This window comes from Amphiprion ocellaris, chromosome 15 (genome assembly GCF_022539595.1).
Source record: "Amphiprion ocellaris isolate individual 3 ecotype Okinawa chromosome 15, ASM2253959v1, whole genome shotgun sequence".
In the NCBI taxonomy this organism is placed as follows: Eukaryota; Metazoa; Chordata; class Actinopteri; family Pomacentridae; genus Amphiprion; species Amphiprion ocellaris.
The window spans coordinates 29,947,585-29,968,519 of record NC_072780.1 but is presented as its reverse complement, the minus strand read 5'-3'; the positions used below and the strand labels follow the sequence as shown (position 1 = coordinate 29,968,519).

Below are 20,935 nucleotides of genomic sequence, written 5' to 3'. Positions count from 1 at the left end.
TTATTATTTCTTAGGAAAAATTGTGAAATGATAAATTGTCTAAATAAAATACAGTTAAAAAAATGTAAAACATTTTTTTTCACTATTTATGATGGTTAAAAGGTGACGTCAACATTTAAAAAACAGAAGATGTTTGTTCTTTTTATTCTTTGTTGATTTGCTGGTTATTTTCTGTGAGAGAATCTGTAAAACAGCACTAAATTCTTTTATAAAAGCCGTGAAAGTGAGTAGATTTTTTGCAGTGTTTGCTGTCTCTGGTTTTATAACATGTCTGTGCTGCATTAGCGTTTGTGGCACTTCTTAGATTTTCATGACGCAGCTCAGAAACACTGAACCCTGCGTGACCAGACTGAGGAAAGTTGCAGCTGCAGTGTTGGGGTTTTCACATGACGGTGACAGTGAATTTTAAAAACAGAGAAATGGACAGCAGATCGGTTTTCCAGTGAAGAGCCTTTTCATTACTCATCTGCTGTTTCTGTTTAGGAGACCTTGAAGCGACAAAGCGCTGATGCTGCAGGAAGAAAAGCGCCAAACTGGCATTTCTGTGTTTTTGTTGATGCATTTATTGAAGCTGGTAAAGACACTGTGGGTAGTTTTGAACAAACCATTTGCTCCATAATTACAGAATGACTTGGATGTTTTCTGCAGAGAGATGTTTAACTCTGCAGGAATGTCGCTTCTTGTCTCATCTTGTTCCGGAAAACTGGTGTCTGCTCTGATGTTGGTTGTGTCCTGAGAATGGAGCGTTTAGACGGCGGACATGTTGGGGCTGCTGAGTTGGAGTCGTGCCAAAACAATTAGGGGTTTGTCGCTTTATCACTTCCTCCACACTGCTCTTCCTCCCAACAAACAGGACTTAAGAAACGCAGCAGGAAAGGTGGCAGCGTCTTTGTTCAGCCGCTGAAATCGCTGCCTGCTTTTGTTTTCGCTCCTCCGACATGTTTTCTCCCACTTTTCCTCCGTGACAGGCCTCCTTTGTGATTCTTGCAGTGATTGACACTCTCTCATTTCTCAGTCTCTCACCATTTCTTTTAATTTCCGTCCTTATCGCTCCAACATGTCACGCTTTATTGCTATATTTACCGTTATCTGCGTGAACGGGTGCTGCTGAACTTCAGGATGTTAGTTTGGTGTATTTATAGCGAAAGTCTGTGTTCTTTGTGAAGTTTATGAAAATAAAAGTGTGCAGTTAGATTTTTGTCCATTTTTGCTTTCACTCTGCATTTGTTTGTTAGCTGGAAATCTGGAAAAAACATAAGAAATTCCGACTAAATGTGTTGGAAAGCCTAGTCTAATACAAAGAGATGACAGATTTGTTTGGTCCTTTGGTTGTGGTGCAATATAATGGAATGTATTTGCTATTTTCCAGGAGTTTGGTCCTATTTGTTTGAGTACTGGAGCGTATCTTTGAGTTTTTATCATGTTGCAACTCATTTATTTACAAAAGCAGCACTTTAGCACTCACATCTCAAGGACTACATCAGTATTGTCTGATGACCCTGACTCTTATATGGCAGAGTGACAACCTAGTTAGTTTATTCTGTAAATCTAAGTGTTGTAATCTGACTGTAGACTCCAACACTGGTGGATTTTTCTTGCTATTTTCCAGTATTAACAGTAAAAAAAAAGAAACATACAGGCAGAAATAAGAGGCTTCAAATAAGTCTGAAGTTTTTTTTTGTTGTATTAGTATTAAAAAGTTAGAGGATTTTTTTGGTGCGTTTTCATGTTTGATAGTTAATACTTCCTTCTGGCAAGTTTTACGTCATTCCCCAAACTGGCACTTTACACAATAAATGGTACCATTTCTTAATGTCTAAAACATTAGAAAATGTTCCTTTTTGTGTCATTTTTGCTCTTGTGTTGCTTTAGTTAATCAACAAAACAAACCTGGAGGCAGCTGTGGTTTATTTCTTACGAGGATGAAAATGACGTAAATTCGAGATCCCACTTCCCATTTTCAAGTTCCATCAAATGCAGCATCAGCCATCGTTAGACTGTCACAGAGACATCTAATCATCTGATAAGTCTTTGTCATGGTGCCCCTTTACCAGCCAAACAAAACCGCATACTCTTTACTCTGTTAAACATTTAGAGGCTCCAACTGGCGGAAACACCAGTTCATCTACATTTTCTGACATGCATGACCTTCTTCTTTTTCTTCAACCTTAAAGGTTAAAGTTTTTTTTTAATTAGTTAAATTACTGGCAACAATTAATTTAGATTTCAACTAGGCTATGTGAATGATGAATATTCTATATCTTCACTTGGAACAAAAGTTGCTAAGCATTGCTCCAGTTCTGCTCTGAACTACAAATATGGCCTCTCATGATTGACTGTTAGCGTACGCAGCAGCTAGAATCGCGATGGTTGTCTGTCTTTCCAGGCTTTTAGCTGTGTGGATTTTAGCTTGTGGATTACCCAAAGTTGGCTGAACCAATGAGGAACTATGGCAGCTGTGGGTGAGTTTTAGTTGTCAGTTATGCTGCATTTGAGAGCAACTGGGAACTTACAATATCTTAAATCAGACTAGACGAAGAAAAAAATGCCACCAGACATCAGATTTCCTATTCGGTAACTTCAGTAAGGTTTCTCAATCTTAACGTTTGCATTTCTTTTACGTCATTCCCCAAACTGGCACTTCACACAATAAACGGTACCATTTCTAAATGTCTAAAACATTAGAAAATGTTGCTTTTGTGCCATTTTTTCTCTTGTTTTGCTTTAGTTTATCAACAAAACGAACCTGGAGACAGCTGTGGTGTTTTTCCTACGATGTTGAAAATGACGTAAATTTGAGATCTGACTTCCCACTTTCAAGGTGCATCAAATGCAGCATCAGCCCTTGATAGACTATGACAAAGACATCTAATCATCTGTTAAGTATTTTTTTGAAAGTGCCTCCCCTTTTCAAAGAGTTTCTGGTGCGTCAGGTTTGATTAGTTGCGCTCTCTTGAGTAAAACCGGTCGTCTGTTGTGGCTTAACCTTGATTCCGTTCTCCCAAACCAAACATAGTCCAGGTAAAAGCTAAAATAAACACATATTTCTACTTGTTTTTCATTGCCAAACACCTTTGTGTCATTACTGAAGTACAGCTGTATATTCACTCTGCTCCTTTCTCACTGTTGTACTTTGTGAAATCCGCATTGATTGACCTCATCCCGTCTCTTTCCTCTGCTCTCAGTGTTGTTAGTAAGTGATTACTCCATTGATCAGATTTAGTGTCTGCTCTCAGTCCACTGAGAGCTTTTAGGCTACGTAATGTACCCATTAGTGGCCATATTAGAGACTGACTCAACAGTTTGCAGCCTTTCTAAAGATAAAGCTCGGTTATGTCACATGTTGCTAAATGCGGTGGCTTCGGTTTGAATATTTCATTCAGTGTCAGCAGCATGTGGTTGCAGATAGAAGATACAGAGAACACCGGTCAGCCACAACACTGAAACCACCGACAATAACATTAATTATCTGCTCACAGTGGCACCTGTCAATAGGTGGGATATATTTGGAAGCAAGAGGTCACCCAGTCCTTGAAGCTAGTGAGGTGAAAGAATCTGAGAGACTTTAATAGGAACCAGGATGTGGTTGTGGATGACTGGATCAGAACATCTACGCATGGCTCAGTGGGTAGAGTGGCCGTCTTGTAACCGGAGGGTTACCGGTTCGATCCCTGGCCTGGAGAGCTCATGTCGAGGAGTAGGACACCGAACCTAACCTCCTGATGGGTTGCGGTTAGCGCCTTGCATGGCAGCTTCCGCCATCAGTGTGTGAATGGGTGAATGTGATGTGATGTAAAGCGCTTTGAGTATCGTTTCAGGTATAGTAAAAGCGCTATATAAATACAGACCATTTACCAGCTACAAAACAGCTGGTTAATGCATGACAAAGGCCTCGAAATTCCCCGAATCTTAATCTGATTGAGAATCTTTAGGATGTTCTGGAAAAACACTGGAGACTCCAACTCACAACTTCTAGGATTTAAAGGACCTGCTGCAGGAGATTTGGTGACTAAAAACACAGATGTCTGTAGAGTTCAAGCCTCAGTGAGTCAGAACAGCATAATTTTCGACAGATGGTTTTAATGTTGACGTACTTTATGAGATACTGTTGTACAGGCTGGAAAAAGTCAAAGTCTTCTAATTAGGAAGTTAAAAGAAAAGGGCAGAACAGTATAATAAAATATCACCATAGCAAAAATAAATGCACATTTTCTTGTCCCTACTTGTATCTCTGACTCTTGTCTCACAACTGACTGCAAACCTCGCTACATCTCTTATTCTCCGGCAAACTGATATGATACATTTTACCTCCATTTTATCTCTTGTAAATGACAAAGTTGGGTTCTTCTTTTTTGAATTTTTTTGCAGTTGGTTTTATTTCTGGCTTCTTCTACTCTGTTTACGACAGCCATGTAGTAACTAGCACCACCTTCAGACAACAACATGCACCTTAACGAAGGCCTAATTTGTGCTTTTTTTAGTGACATTTGAAAGTTTGCTTGAAATTCAGTTGATAGTTACATAGAAGCAGGGCTAATGGTGCTTTAAAACAAGATTATCTGTCAATCAGCCCTCATAAATTGCAAAATATCAGTTTGTACTTTCTCAATTGACTAATTTGTGTCTCCTCTGTCTTCTCCTGTCAGGTTTGCCGTCATCGCCTCGGGCTGTGCCAGCTGTCCCAGGCTGGTTTGTCGCAGGGAAGGTTGTGGCTCAGAGTTTTGCTACCACTGTAAACAGGCCTGGCATCCCAACCAGACCTGCGACTCGGCCCGCCAGCAGAGGGCGCAATCCCTGCACACCCACAGCAACCACTCGCCCAGCTACACCCAGGAGCAGGGACCCGGTAAGTACCAGAAAACCAACGCCGAGGCCTCCCCGGATCAGGGCTAACCACAGTCTGACACAGTGACGTGCAGATGTGTGTGCAGACGTAAACACTCATAAAGTCTCCTCCTCCGGCAGAATCGACCTGAAAATATTCTTCACACCTCTGAGAACTCTCTGCAGCCGTGTCGCTGTCAGTCTTCATCACATGTCGGGCTGCTCAATCTGTCAGAGCGCTGAGTCAAAGCCGACGTTCCCACCGCTGGGCCGAGTGTGCAGCGTTCAGTCGAGCATGAGACACTATTTATATCACACCTTCTGCACTCGATAGTTTCATGTCTGCAGCATCCTGCATCCTGCCGTTCTGCATTTTCTAATGTCACCTAAACATTTCTCAGAATAACCCGAGTTAGGCCGAGCATCCACTTTGAATAAGCTGCTTGCTGAAATGTTGCACACACTGAAAAAAGTAATTTCACCCACAGGATTACTTAAGACAGCAACAGCATCACTTGTTTGTGACATGCAAACATGTTCCTTTTTTGTTTTTTTGGAAGAGCATCAAAGCAGTGTTGCAAACAATCAGTTTAGCGTGATACTGAAAACCCCTTGCAGCTGAATTCTGACATTTAGAAACTTGAAAAACTCGGTTTCAGCTTTGATCTGGGAGGAAGTTTTCATGTGGGAGGTGCTAGACAACATACTGGTTGTCTTCATCACAGATGAAAACATACAAAGCTTTACAAACATCTCTGTGTGCATTTTGCAGGATATTAACTTTTTAGTATAAAAACCAGGCTCTGACAAATATGGTCATTTTTACGCTTGGGATTATGTATAGAATTAACAAATCATTCCAAATATCATATTAATTAGTGAATTTAAGATGGATTTTGTTACCTAGTGTTGACAGAGCCATGCTAGCTGTTCTAACCTGTTTATGCTTTAAATGCTAAGCTAACTGGCCTCACATTTAGACATGAATGTGGTGTTGATCTTCTCATCTAACAAGAATGAATGGCAAGACAGAAAAACTGCATATTTACATTGTGGTAATTAGTGAACTTTAAGTAGATTTTGTTACATCATGTAGATAGATTCAGACTAGCAGTGTGCATTCGTTATGCTAAGCTAAAGTCCTTGATTGTAGCTTCACATTTAATGAACTGTGAATGAACATTTGCGTGTGAATTTTGGTCGATTTGCTATTTTACTTTTAAGAGTTGTGTCTTTTCATTGACTGTTAGCTTACCTTAGCATAAAGACTTGGTTTTTGTGTGAAATATAATAATAATAATTAGTGGACTTTAGGTGGATTTTGTTACGTCGTGTAGCTGGATCCAGGCTAGCAATTTGCATTCCTAATGCTAAGCTAACAGGCTGCTGGTTGTGTCTTCATGTTGAACAGACCGACAGACGTCAACACAACAAACAAAACATCATATTTAGTCCTTATTATATTTGCTGTAGTGATAATAGATGCAAACAGACAAATCCTTACAATCCCTGCAAACATCCCTGTTGCATGCATGTCTTTAATCCATTTTTGATTAAAAATCCATTAAGTAAATCTTTCCAGCTGCCCTCCTTAATTCACCACTTCCAGTCTTCTTCTCTGTGCCAAGACTTGAGGAGGAAAGACAGCGATCCAGAAGTGACTCATAGAAAAGTCCAGCCGCTCCCTGTTTCTGTCTGTCTGATTACCTGCTGCTTAGTCAACCACATTCAGACAGACAGACAGAATCAGAGAGGAGAAGACACGGTTGGAAAACAGAGAGATAAGAATGGAAAATAAAGACAGGAGGGGAATAAAGTGAGGGTGAAACCGAGCAGAGGGAGTTTGGTGAGTCGTGTCAGCAGAACACAGACAATAACATCGACTCCTACACAGTTTCAGCCACATCTGCCACAGTGGCTGCAAGTTAAAATGCCAAAATGCCCTTTAAAGAGCAGATCCAGCACCAGAACTCAAACAGCTTCTTGGCTTTCTTCCCCTTAAGATGCATTAAAGTAATGAAATTGTCTAATCCATTACTCTAATGAAGTTTGATGTGGTTGCCAAGAGGAAGAAAACAACTAAAGACAACTCTAGAGCTCTGTTTTTCATATGTTTTAAAAAATTTTAAGCACTCAAATCTACAAAAACACACAGAATGCATCTTTCAGTCTCATTTGAACAATACAGAAAAGGAGTTTTGTGTTATTTAAAGACGTATTTTTAAAAAATTGCTTTGGTGCCAAAATCCTCCAATTTCTTTCCGAGTCACTGCTAGTGTTTAGAAGTTGCAGAGTTTCAGAACAATGGGACGCTTTGGGATTTGAGGGGGCTGTTGTGTGTTTCAACCAAGTCAGGGACATTCTGGAAAATATGCTTATTCACCTTCCTGCTCACAGCTAGATGAAGAAATGTTATCATTAATCACAGTAAGTTAAATGTGAAGCCAGCAGATTAGAGTTTACAGGTAGAAGTGATGAAATCCAGCCACCAGAACCTCAGATATTCATTAATTAAAGGTCTTATAAGGTGAAAATCCACTTTTTAAGCCTTTTTAACAGGTACACTACTGTTAAAAAGTTTGGGGTTGCTTAGAAATGTCCTTATTTTTAAAAGAAAAGCATTTTTTTCCCAATGAAGATAACATTAAATGAATGATAAATCCAGTCTAGACATTGTTAATGTGGTAAATGACTATTCTAGCTGGAAACAACTGATTTTTAATGGAATATCTCCATAGGGGAACAGAGGAACATTTCCAGCAACCATCACTCCTGTGTTCTAATGCTACATTGTGTTAGCTAATGGTGCTGAAAGGCTCATTGATGATTAGAAAATCCTTGTGCAATTATGTTAACACATGGAGAAAAGTGGGAGTTTTCATGGAAAACATGAAATTGTCTGAGTGACCCCAAACTTTTGACCAGTAGAATATGTCAACTTTAACTCATTTAGAGCAACTTTAGCTGATATAGAGCAACTTTAACTATTATAGTTCTAGTATAGCATTCATTATTCATTTTTTATTCTTGTATATATTGTACATGTTATTGTTATTATAATTACCATCATTACTGTACATTTGGTTAGTGCTGCTCTAAAAGTTGTTTGCTGCTGTTACACTGGAAATTTCCACTGACATGGGGAATAACAAGGGATTATCTTATCTTAGTTAGTGGTCATGCTCCAGCTTTTCTAGTCTCAAAAACACTAAATTCAGACTTCCAGGGTTTCATACATAACAAATCTAAAGAACCAATCCTGTTGATGCTGTAGTTTTACAGTGTTTAAGCAGAGTTGTAGGTGAGAGCTCCCATCAATGTTATTTTTAGGAAGAAAAAGATTATTTTAATGGGGAAAAAATGGCTGAAATACGTAACCCAACCACCTAAAATACTACATCCATGTTTAAAAACAAACCGGCACAACTTTGAGGAAATTTCCATTCATGAGATTCGTATGGAGTTCTCTTGTAACACAGTAGACACAAACCCCATTGAAACACACTATTAGACCCAAAAACATAAAGGTGAATGTTTTTAAAATGAGACACCTGATAATTAGGACAGTTGGGCTTTATCCTATAATAAGTATTTCTGTATATCTTGGTTCATTTTGGTTATTTTGAGTATTTTCTCCTATATTTTCTAAATGTTTGCACTATTTATGCTGCTGTTACACTGCAAATTACCCCACCGTGGGATTAATCAAGGCTTATTTTATCTTATCTTAACTTATGTTATCTTATCTTTTCATATCTTAATTTAACTTACCCTGTCTTCTCTTATCTTTAAGGAATAAATAAAATAACTCAAAAGTAGTGTTTGTGCAAAGCTGAACTGTTAGACTTATAAAATCCTATAGATATATATATACAAATGTACTGACTGATTGTATTTTATGTTGCACTGTGATGTAATTGTCTCTCAGCCTCATTAAGAATCAGCTCTATTCAGATTTTGACCTCTTAATTTATGTAAATTTTGTTAGTGTCTCATTTTGCCTGTTGCATATTCCAAAAATATGATACTGCTCTGAGTCACTATGCTGGAAAAAAAGTTTTTGAGGTTCACAAAATACAGAGTTGAGGCTTTGAAATTATTCAGTAATTTTTCTGTAGTTTCCAGTTTATCAACAGCCGCTATACAAAATTCACACAAATGCATAAAAATCTCTCCCAGACTGTAGAGAAGTTGAGCATCTTTTCCCAAAATATTCTTTTAAAAACTCACTTTTTTGGGCTGTTTTCGTGTCATCAGTGACATCATGTGCTGACCTCGTCTTCTCTCTGTCACCAGCTGATGACATCAAGCCCTGCCCTCGCTGCGGCGCTTACATCATCAAGATGAACGACGGCAGCTGTAATCACATGACCTGCGCCGTCTGCGGGTGCGAGTTCTGTTGGCTCTGCATGAAGGAGATCTCTGACCTGCACTACCTCAGGTACATCCCATAATGCTCTGTTTCTGTCAGCTCAACGCACGTTTAGTGAGAAAACTTGACCAAATCTCAAATTTTGTTAAAAAAAGAAAAAAAAAAGAAAAAGTATTTACCTCATTTTTAAAATTATGCTTGCTCTAAGAAGATTCTGTAAAAAAAAATAATAATTCTGAGCTCCTTGGTGCAACTGTGGAGCCATGACTGACTCAGCTGCGACCAACAGTCATGTGACAAAAAATCTGGGAATTTTTTGGCTGAACTGCAGGATTTGTTCGTACGAAACAGTGTATGGTAACAAATTAGAGCGACTGAGAGAAAAATAAATCATATGTGAGTAATTAAATAAATACAATGTGGCTTTAAAACAGTATGAATTTGTTAGAAGATACATTGAGCATGGTGAAACAATAACAGTAGTGTGAGAAAGCCTAATTTATAGAGGTCAGCTCAACACGTTTGGTGAGAAAACTTAACCAAATCTCAAACTTTTCAAAAATCACTTGTCTCATTTAAAAATGTTCCCAAAATAAAGTGTTTGCTCGAAGAAGATTCTGTAAAAAAAAAAAAGAAAATTCTGCATAATAATTATTATTTAAAATATTATGTTGATAAAAAAAGATTTCCCACAATTACAGGAGACATCAATGAAAAAAAAATAATGCCAGTAAAAGGAGATTCAAATTTCATTTTAACTGTTTTATTTGAGATTCAGTTTGGTCATCAGGGGGACGGAACAAGAGAAAAAACACATTTTAGTGGGAACTCCAGACTTATTCAGTATTTTTAAAAATATTTTCAAGCATTCTTTTCTCATAGTTTTTTTAGATTTGGTCTCAGGACAAGAACATTTACACAACTACTGCATGTTTTAGTATTTTGTACATGGATTATTTGAAAGTGACCTATATAACTAGGGATAAACAAAAAGATTATGTGGAACTTTGGGGATCGTTCAGAAAGTATGTGAAGGACATGGATTTGGACGAGGATTTGGACAGTTGAATGTTGTTTTTTTTCTGTATATATTTGATCGACTATTAAATAAAAAAGATATTGTTGGAAGAAGCAACAGAACATGTCACAGATGAGTAGTTCAAGGACTACTCATACAGGGACCTCAACGGTTTGACGTCTGCTGATTCTGTTTTAAGCGTTTGATGAGGAAATCCATCGTCCTCTCGTGTTTTTTAGCGATTAGCTGAGCTTAGAGACTAGAAACAGCCTGGTTCTGTCTTATATTCTCATTTTAGAATCAGTTTTTGTATGAAATAAACAAATTTCCATAGAACATGTGTCTTTGTGAACTTTAGGTGGACTTTTGCCATTTTTAAAGACCTGATTTTGTTTATACCTTGTTAGCATGTTCATACGGTTTTTTTTATACATTATAAGACATATCATGAAAACAAAAACATCAGTTAAGACTTCTGAGTGCGTTTTTCTGTTTTAGCCGTTTCTAGCTCTGATAAATGGTGTGAATTTGGTGATTTCGTGAAGACAACTGGTGAGTTCAGAGGATTAACTAGTTTATTCTTTGTGTTTTCCGTCCGTCAGTCCTTCTGGCTGTACGTTCTGGGGGAAGAAGCCTTGGAGCAGGAAGAAGAAGATCCTGTGGCAGCTGGGAACTCTGATCGGAGCTCCGGTCGGCATCACGCTGATCGCCGGCATCGCCGTTCCCGCCATGGTCATCGGCATCCCGGTTTACGTCGGCCGCAAGGTGAGAAACCTGCAGTTCTCATTTTAGCCACAGCACTGTGAGGAACCAGCAGGTCTGTATATGATCATGTAGAGATGTGAAGACAGAACAAAAACACATTTAACAGAATATTTACATTCACCAAGATCTGCTAGGAGACGTTTTCCTTCTTACAGCCTTCAGTTCTTGTGTTTTTATTGCTTTTTTCACAGGTTTAGATACTTTTTTTATGTCATTTACTGACACTTCATGTCCTTTTCAATGAAAATTACATTCAAATAAGTGGATTTTAGCGAGAACTGAAATAGTTGAGTGAAAGAAAACTGATCAGCAACAATCATTTAAGGTATTTTATGAGCATTAAAGGCAGATATTCATTAGTTCCAGCTCCTCAAATGTGAATATTTTCTGGTTTTCTTAGTTTTCTGTGACGGTAGACAGAATATATTTTAGTTTTGTGCTTTTGTTCAGAAAATACAAGGCTGTTGAAAATGTCACCACATGTGTGGAAAGCCAGTAACGGGCATTTTCAGTTTGCAGCCTAAATGTTTAAATAATTATAGAAAATCTTCTTTGAAAATCAAGTTTTTTTGTCTTGTTAGCATGCTGTGAGGTGTTTTTACATGCTAGAGGACAAATTATGAGTCAAATAAGCAGATACAACCTGCTCTTTGGTACAGAGACCTCCACAGTTTGACATCTGCTGTTTCAATTTTAAGCGCCAGATGAGAAAATCCGTCATCCTCTTGCGTCTTTTTAGCGATTAGCTGAACATTAAAGCCAGAAACAGCCTGGTTCTGTCTTATATTCTTATTTTTTGAATTAGTTTTTGCATGAAATAAACAAATAATCCATAGAACATGTTAATTTGTGAACTTTAGGTGGATTTCTAAAGACCTTTTCTGTCAAAAAATCAAGTTTTTGACCTTGTTAACATGTTCATATGGTATTTCTTATTCATTATATGACATGACTGTCTCAAAAACATAAATTTAGACTTCCACATATGTCCATATGTAACAAACCTAAAGAACAAATCCTGTCAGCTTGCATTGTGGGACTTTTTCTGTCATTATTCTTCTTTTGGTTCCAGTTTGATCATGTGGAACAGAATTATTTGAATATTCTAACTTGCTATTGTGCAGCGTAGAGTTCTCAATATTACATCTAAGTTACAACTAATGCATAAAAAGATTATTTTAATGGAAAAAAAAATCTTTTAAGTGGTTTAATCAAAGACCAGAGAGGGACTTTGATGTAGGAAATAATTGCAGTATCGCTGATAGAAGCTTGTTTAAGACAAATGTGTACTTTTGTGTTTCAAGGAAGTCTCCATGATATTACATAAAGCAGGAGCTAAAAATGTAATTTCCTCTTTTTTTACAACTTGATTTATCTTTTAAGTTTCACTGTTCTGACCCTGAGTTGCATTTTCAGGTAATATTTTATATTTAAAAGAAAAAAAAGAAGTGAAAAGCAAATAGGAATGTGAGTCTACAGAGACGTGGAGGTTTTTCTGAGAGGAAACGTTCTGAAATATTAGTGACGTCTTCATGAACTCTTATCTGACACTACAAACACTGGAGGTGCAACTGATACCAACAAACATTTACTTTCATCTTTACACTGAGAAACTCTTTTTAATCTTTAATTCTTTATCTTCACAAACCCAACGCTCTAACAGTCTACAAGCGTCTTTCACAACCCGCCGGTTATCTGGAACTTACAACATGTCAGTCACTTTCAGGCCGCAGTCCTCCATTTAACTCAACGTCACAGCTTTTCTAGAAATGACAGGAACGGCTTTCAGGTTGGGCTGAAATAGTTTCTGTTTAAACGTGGAGCTTCAGATGTGTTGCCAAATTCAGGTCATTAGAACATCTGCAGAGTTTCACACTATCTGAATATTAAACCAAATGTCTTCATAAAAGCTTTATAAAAGCCAGAGGAAGAGTTTCTCCTGGGCTAAAAACAGTGAATGAGACCTGGAATAGTGAGATTATTTCCTTCTGTTTGCATTTTTAGGTCACAGCTTTGTTTGTTTAGCAGCTTGAGATTGTGCTTTTTCTTGTTTTTGGCCGTTAAATTGGACTAAAATCTACAGTATTGCATGTCGGAAGTAAAATAAATGGAACATTCTGAGGAAGCTGCAGTGTAGAATTACATCTGAGCTGTTTAAATGCATGAAGGGATCATTTTCATGGAAAAAAAAACTCTAAATATGAAACTCTGATACACAGAGATGAGTTTTTAAAATAATTAAACCAGTTTTGGTCCTTAGAACATCTGCAATATTTGAATTAAAGCTATAATAAATGGAATATTAACATAATAATAAATGCAGCCACATTCACTAAAAGTGGTCTTTTGTCTCCATACATGTGATAAAAATCAGTTTTATCATGTCACAGTCAGAAGCATTCAACTGAAACTCAGCAGTGTTGAAACTGTGACACACAGAGATGAGTTTTTAGGAGTTAAATCAGCTTTGGTCCTCAAAACATCTGCAGCGTTTTAATAAAAGCTGTAGTAAAATGTTTGCAGATAAATTTCTCCTGGGCTAAAAGCTGTGAATGTGACTGAAAATATAGAATTTCATTTCCTTGTTTCCTGTCCAGTTCATGTTTGGGTCACAGATTTGTTTTCTCCGTTGGAAACAGTACTCAGTTTTCGTGTCTTCTGTTTGTTTCATTATTTTGCTGTTAAAATAGGCTAAAATCTATTTATTTCAAACCTGTAAGCTGCTGCTTTCACACCCAGATACACTGAAAGTCGTCTTTTTAGTCAAATAAATTCTTACTTTCTTCTAAATACAAAACTCTGACATCATAGAGATGAATTTTTGGGAGTTAAACCAGTTTTGGTCCTTAGAACATCTGCAAGCTGTTAAATTATCTAAAAATATTCCTGACAGCTGTTAAAGCTTCTGAAATATTTAAATAAAAGCTGTAAAAAAAAAAATTGTAAAGGTAAACTCAAAAGGATTCTGGCTGTAGTATTAACGTCCTGCAGCGCTCTCTTGTGGACAAAAGTGAAACTACAGATTTCTGACATTCGTCTCATTTCTCTGTTCTGAGGATGTTTTTATGTACAGATGGACACAGTTTTGTTTGGATTTTCTCTTTTTTTGAGGTTTTAGCAGCTGGTAAACAGCTGAGGCTCATCTTATGATTTTTTCAGCCTCTTGGTTTCTACATTTGACTGGAAATTAGTCTGAATGCAGCAGCTTGAAAGATTTGATTCTTAAAAAAACACCTCGAGGAGATAGGATGATGCACAGGAAACCAGAAAATCCAGCATTAGTCTGTAATAAAACAAAAGACAGATGATGCAGCTGCGTCACATTCAGCTGACATCACTTTTAAACAGCATCGTTTTGTTAAACAGCTGTTGTCTCGACTCTTCTCTCCTCGGTTTTCTTCCTCGGTTCGACTCGATTGGAGGAGTGGAGGACGTACAGACTGAGAAATGAGAGGAGCTGGATGTGTGCTGGAGATACAACATGCTGTTTATTGAGCAGCTGTGGTCCTTTACTCAGAGATTTACTGAATGCAAACGTCCTCTGGGAGTGTTTTGTTGCTGCTTTGTGACAAATCATGACTCAGATCTGGTTCTTTAGAAAGAAGCTTTAACGGCTGTTTAAAAGAAATGAATTAAAGTGTAGATCAGTGATGATTCAGAGTGAATCTCTGCAGGAAAACCTCACTATTATTTACTCAGAGGGGCTCAAATTAACTGAAGTTTTTGCTTCATTGTACAAGTTTTGTTGTAAAGTGCAAATGTGAAGCTTTAACAAGTTTATTTTCTGCAAAAACACAAAAATTACATCCAGTTGATTTTCCACAGATGAATCTGATGTTTCATTTAAGTTCAATTTGATTAAAATACAACAAGATTTCTCCTCAGTTCCATTACTAGCAGTGGAACAGCACATGAATAAAGGAAACATGAAAGAATGACGAATGTTTGGGGAAATTTGGTCTCATGAGGAAATAAAGACAGCAGGTGCAGAACAAGGGGATTTTTTCTGCTCAGTTCAACGTAACTTTCAACAGTTTCTTACTTTCTGTGCCAGCGTGGTGATGACGACATCTGGGCTGCAACTAAAGAATATTTCCATTGTTGGTTAAGTTTTCAGTTGGTTGTTGCTGTATAAAATGTTGATCTCCTGCAGCCTGAGATGAAAAATGTCTTCAGTTTACTGTCACAGAGGAGGAAAGAAGCTAGAAAATAATAATAATCATCATAATAATAAACTAGGAAATATTCACATTTTAGAAGCTGTAATCAGAGGCTTTGAGACTTTTTTCTTTTATAAACTTTGGATTATTTTATTATTTTTTAATTATTGTTCTTAATACACTATTGTTATTATTTTATTAACTTTTTTTTTTTTTTTTTTAATTGGGGTGTTCTTGAAGTATTGTGACATTATTTTGAAATATTTCATCTTTAACCTGAAAATATTTCTGAATCATAACGTTTTTATTGCCATTGTAAGCTCTGTGCACAACAAAAAGTAAATATCAAAATGCAAAACACAAGATATTCTATAATCCAATACATATTTATACAGTAGTATAGACACTAAATAGAAAGCTGACTGCAGAGATGGATAATGAGATGTGAATTATATTCACATAATGTAACAGGTTCAACTGTAAAATGAATTTAATTAAGAATAAAAAATGTGGTTAGTTATAAAGTTGTTTTGATGCTTTGTTTTCATTATTTTGAAGTTTTAATGGTAAATAATTAGATTAAATTACTGCCAGTCGTCTTTCTAAGGCTTCAACTAATAAACATATTGATGTGAAATTCTCAGAAAGCACCAAGCAACCTGTAAATATTTACATTTAAGAAGCTGGAACTGCTGAATATTTATCCTGAAACATGGATGATTTCTGCATTTACATTTTTAACATTTTAGATTAATTGAATTTTATTTTACACTACCATTCCAAAGTTTGGAGTCACTTAGAAATGTCCTTATTTTTGAAAGAAAAGCATTTTTTTACAATGAAGATAACATTAAATGAATGATAAATCCAGTGTAGACATAGTTAATGTGGTAAATGACTATTCTAGCTGGAAACAGCTGATTTTTAATGGAATATCTCCATAGGGGTACAGAGGAACATTTCCAGCAACCATCACTCCTGTGTTCTAATGCTACATTGTGTTAGCTAATGGTGTTGAAAGGCTCATTGATGATTAGAAAACCCTTGTGCAGTTATGTTAGCACATGGATAAAAGTGAGTTTTCATGGAAAATATGTATTTGTCTGGATGACCCCAAACTTTTGACCAGTAGTGAATGCAGCACTAAATCACCACGTCGTCTAGCTCTAAGTCTGCATGTTGTAACGTGTTTCCTGTTTGTGTCGACCTGCAGATCCACGCTCACTACGAGCTGAAGAAGACGTCTCGCCACAGGAGGAACTTGGCCATCACCGGCGGCGTCGCTCTGTCCATCATCACGGCGCCCGTCATCGCCGCCGTCAGCGTCGGTAAGAAACAACGACACATCTGGGAAGCTCTGAAGGTGGACAGACTATTTGTTTTCTCAACATCTGGACACTCTGACGTTCATCTCCTGGAGATTGTGTTGTAGTTTCGGCTTTCACGCAAAAAACAGAACAGTGAAAACCAAATTGTGGCACAATTCAAAGATGCAGATCTTCTGAAGATGAGAAAATACAAAGATTCTCGTACTGTTTTTTTTTTTTTTTTTAACGTCCTTGTATCTTTTAATCTGTTGCATAATAACTCGAATTCTATTGGAATCATACAGAACTACTACTACTTTCAGACACAGTAGAGCTGACAGCATCATTACACACAAAACACGGTTCTACAATAGTTTTTTTCCCCCGCCACAGTGACATTGATCATTGATGGCAAAAACAACAAGAAAAGCACTCAGAGAGCGCAGTACTCTGCCAAGGCTGCTCAGTCATTGTATCATTTCCAACGGATAAGTCGGAGTGTTCACTTGTTGTCATGGTTACAGTGACGCCGTGCTGCTATGTGGCAATGATACAGAAATCTTGAACAAATCCATGGATCCAGACTATAAGCTGCATCACTGCCAAAATCTAATCACTTGGTCTCTGTGTCATTTCTGACCTTCCCTGAAAATTTCATCCAAATCCATTAATCTATTTATGAGTAATTTTGCGCACAGACAAACATACGAACGGACACACATACGCTGATCGTCACATGACTCTGCCGTGTTCCTTCACAGAGTAATAATTTGAACAGTATATGCGATAACCCCAACATGTTCCTGGATAATATTTAGGATGTTATTAATTCCTTGTAACCTTCAGATTCATTTATTTTGTATTTTATCTTTTATTGCTCTGATACAGTAATGGAAAAAAAAGTTTTCGGACACCCTTAAAATTTTACACAATCTCAAATATTATCATGAAATATTTGTGGATAAATCTTTTTTGTGTTTGAAAAGCTGTGGCTGCATTAGACAGATAAAGAGATACAAAGGATGTTTTTTTCTTTATTGTTTCCAAGAAAAACTGACAAAACTAAATTCTACCAAAATGACCCAGTACTCAAAATTCCTTATTTTTATGGAATCAGTCAATTCTATGTTTTCAGTGGCTTTTTTTAGGGTTTATTTAGTGTTATGGCTGTGACTGTACTTAAACTGCACTTGAAGAGGGCATCTAAGAGTGGTTCTTAATGCAATATTTCACAATATATGGGCCAGGCCGCCTGACATAAGCCACCGATGACACGTTTATACCTGCAATCTACATCCAGAAATGGGAGACTCAACATAATCAGCAAGTTCCAAGACTACACTGATAAAAATCAAAACCATGCCTGACTTAAGTTTGTTGAAGTCGTTTCCTCCTGTAACCTGGAAGTCCAGTTATGTAAACATGTCGAGCTTAAATTTTCTTTTCGGGAAGAGGAAGAATTTGCAGAGACAAATCTAGTGGGTAGGACAGGTAAAGAGCAGTTTCCTATTTTGATGTGTGTTTATTTTATTTTTCATTTATTTACTTGACTCCAAGAGAGCCCTGCAGACATCTGTGTGCCTAGACTGTCTGTTTGCGCACAAATGGCAAATAAAAAGTCTTGAATCTTGAATGCAGGTGGAGCAGAAAATCTATTAAAAACTAATCTAGAGACAGAATGAATCTCCATTTTCTTAAACTGATTGTCCACGGTGTTTGATCTTGAGCGACCTCCATGAAGTCCAGTAAATCAGGTTACATTGAACCTGTGTGTGTTTCTGTCTCCAGGTATCGGCGTTCCCATCATGTTGGCCTACGTCTACGGCGTCGTTCCCATCTCTCTGTGCAGAGGAGGCGGCTGTGGCGTCAGCAGAGGGAAGGGACGCGGCGTTCGCATCGACTTCGACGAGGACGATGGACCAATCACAGGTGAGCAGACGGGACACTGATCAGGTTGTAAGTGACTGGATCTTTAAAGTTTAAATCCGCTCTAATGATCGTTCTCCGTCTGGTCCTGCAGTGGCCGACGCCTGGCGAGCTCTAAAGTCTCCGAGCCTGGGTGAGAGCAGCCTGGACGGGGCGGTCAGCGGTCTGAGCACCACCTCCCCCAGCGAGGGGCTCTCTGTGGCCCCTGGGGCCCTGGGCGACACCCCCCACTTCAACACCCTGGCTGGAGGAGCTCTGGGGACTCGGACCAGCAAGTACAGCAGGTACAAGATATGTTTAGTCTCATCATCATTCTGCTGTACGGGAAAAAACATTCTGGCTGGTTGTATTTCTTTAACCAATCAGATTTGTCTTGGGCGGAGTTAAGCGAAGGATGTGGCTTTGGTGGAATTTATTTGAAAGTATTGGTGGAGAATTTATGTGCATATATTGATAACTGAAGGCTACACAGTGGCTTGGTGGTTAGCACTGTCACCTCACAGCTAGAAGATCCCTGGTTCACATCCTGACCTGGACCTGGGATCTTTCTGCATGGAGTTTGCATGTTCTCCTGGTGCATGTGTGGGTTTTCTCCGTGGACTCCGGCTCCCACTCTCCAAAAACTTGCTGAGGTTTATTGATGATTCTAAATTGTCCGTAGGTGTGAATGGGAGTGTGATTGTGTGTCTCTATATGTAGCCCTGTGATAGACTGGTGATCTGTCCAGGGTGTCTCCTGCCTTCACCCTAAGTCAGCTGGGATAAACTCCTAATGAGTACTAAATGGTGTATAGATAATGGATAAATATTGATCATTTACTGGGAAGAACTAGCTGGGCTACCTAAATCCTCAGCAAAACCTGAAATTTCCATCATGGTAGTTTGCTGCTCGGAGGTTGTTGTTGTTGTGTCTCATTGCAAAGTAATTTTTGAAAACACAATGTAGATAGCAGAAGGCGAGGAGTAAACCACCTGACATAAGCCCACAATGAGAGTCAGTGACTCAGCAATCTACATCTGCTGAGTCAGACTAAGAAATGGGAAACTAAAAACAATATTATATGTATTACATTCAAAACCATGTCTGACTTCAACTTGCTGAAGCAGCATCCTCGTGCAGCGACGCTCTGCTCCCAGCGCTCCTGCACGAGGATGCTGCTTCCTGGAAGTTCTGTTATTTGAACATATCAAACACAGTTGGTGACAGACGCTGGACCTTCTCCACTGTGTCAAAATGAAAACTCTTGACCTTATATTTCATTTTGGAGAAAAAGTAAGAAGTTGCAGGGAGACAAGTTTAGCAGATATGATGGTTGTTTTGTTGTGGCCAAAAAAATGGTGCATAATCACCGTGCTAGAATGCATTGGAGCATCTACATGCCATCACGCCACAGTTCAGGCTGTTTGCACTGAAAATTTGACCTCAGAGATCTCAGAATGTTACAGTAGAACCTGTAGAACTCTGGAAGGTTAATTCACAGTGTACAACCACCTGAATGTTGAAAAAATCATGGTGTTCCTTCTCCGATCTTGGAGGCTGCAGTTCCTCCACTGTAAGAGCTGCTATTTCCTCTCAGGATGGGCAGCAGTGATGATCCTCTACATGGAAGTTTGATCATCCAGCTGCTGACTGACAGAATGTGATCTTTGCTCTCTGTGAAAGTTCTAAGTCTGTGGAGAAATCCCAAACGTGCCTCTATCAGTGGTCACAAAAACACGTGGAACAGAGGTCCTAGCATTGATAGCACAGTTATATGTTCATCTGTTCATCTCAGAACGTTTAGACCACAGCCCACATTCATGTCTTTATCTTTAAACGTAATCATTAAAATGACTCTTTCACTCAAATGAAAATATATATCTCCCTTAAGTGTTGTTAAATGTTCAAATGTTTGTTACATTAGTTTCAGTCAGAAACCAGTAAACCAATGAATCTAAAATTGATTTTGTTGGGGTTTAGCTATAAGCTAGCACACTAGCAACAGTTGTTTCGTAGAATATACTGTTTCATGATCTGTGTGAAAGTTTTTGTCTTTGTTGAGTCTCAGTGTTCTGATCAGAGTGTTTGTGTTGCTCCAGACTGGAGGTCCAAGCAGGAGAACTCGCTAAAGAATCGGCCCAGAGAGAGACAGGAAGTCTGGGAGCAGGAAGTGACTGCGCCAGCACCCGAGGAATGGCCGGATCCATCATCTCCTCCTACACTCTACCTGACAGGTGAGGAACGACTCCTCTTATTGTGATTCTACTTCTTCTGCTGCTGAAACAACAACTACTACTACTATTATTACTACTACTACTATAACAACTACTACTACTATTATTACTACTACTACTATAACAACTACTACTACTACTATTACTACTACTACTATAACAACAACTACTATTACTATTATTACTGCTACTACAGCAACAACTACTACTACTATTACTACTACTACTATTACTACTACTATTATTACTGCTACTACAGCAACAACTACTATTACTATTATTACTACTACTACTATAACAACAACTACTACTACTATTACTACTACTACTATTACTACTACTATTATTAC

At 38.0% G+C, this 20,935-nt stretch overlaps 1 protein-coding gene across 1 annotated transcript in view; it reads left to right on the top strand.

The window, feature by feature from the left end:
- rnf19b (ring finger protein 19B) overlaps window positions 1–20,935 on the top strand; it is a 68,346-nt gene that overhangs the window by 41,234 nt on the left and 6,177 nt on the right. Inside the window, exons 3-9 of the mRNA XM_023264117.3 lie at window positions 4,647–4,846; window positions 9,121–9,265; window positions 10,817–10,979; window positions 16,353–16,467; window positions 18,235–18,375; window positions 18,467–18,656; window positions 20,451–20,585. Coding sequence (XP_023119885.2) covers window positions 4,647–4,846; window positions 9,121–9,265; window positions 10,817–10,979; window positions 16,353–16,467; window positions 18,235–18,375; window positions 18,467–18,656; window positions 20,451–20,585 — 1,089 coding nt within the window. The remainder of the gene's footprint in view (window positions 1–4,646; window positions 4,847–9,120; window positions 9,266–10,816; window positions 10,980–16,352; window positions 16,468–18,234; window positions 18,376–18,466; window positions 18,657–20,450; window positions 20,586–20,935) is intronic.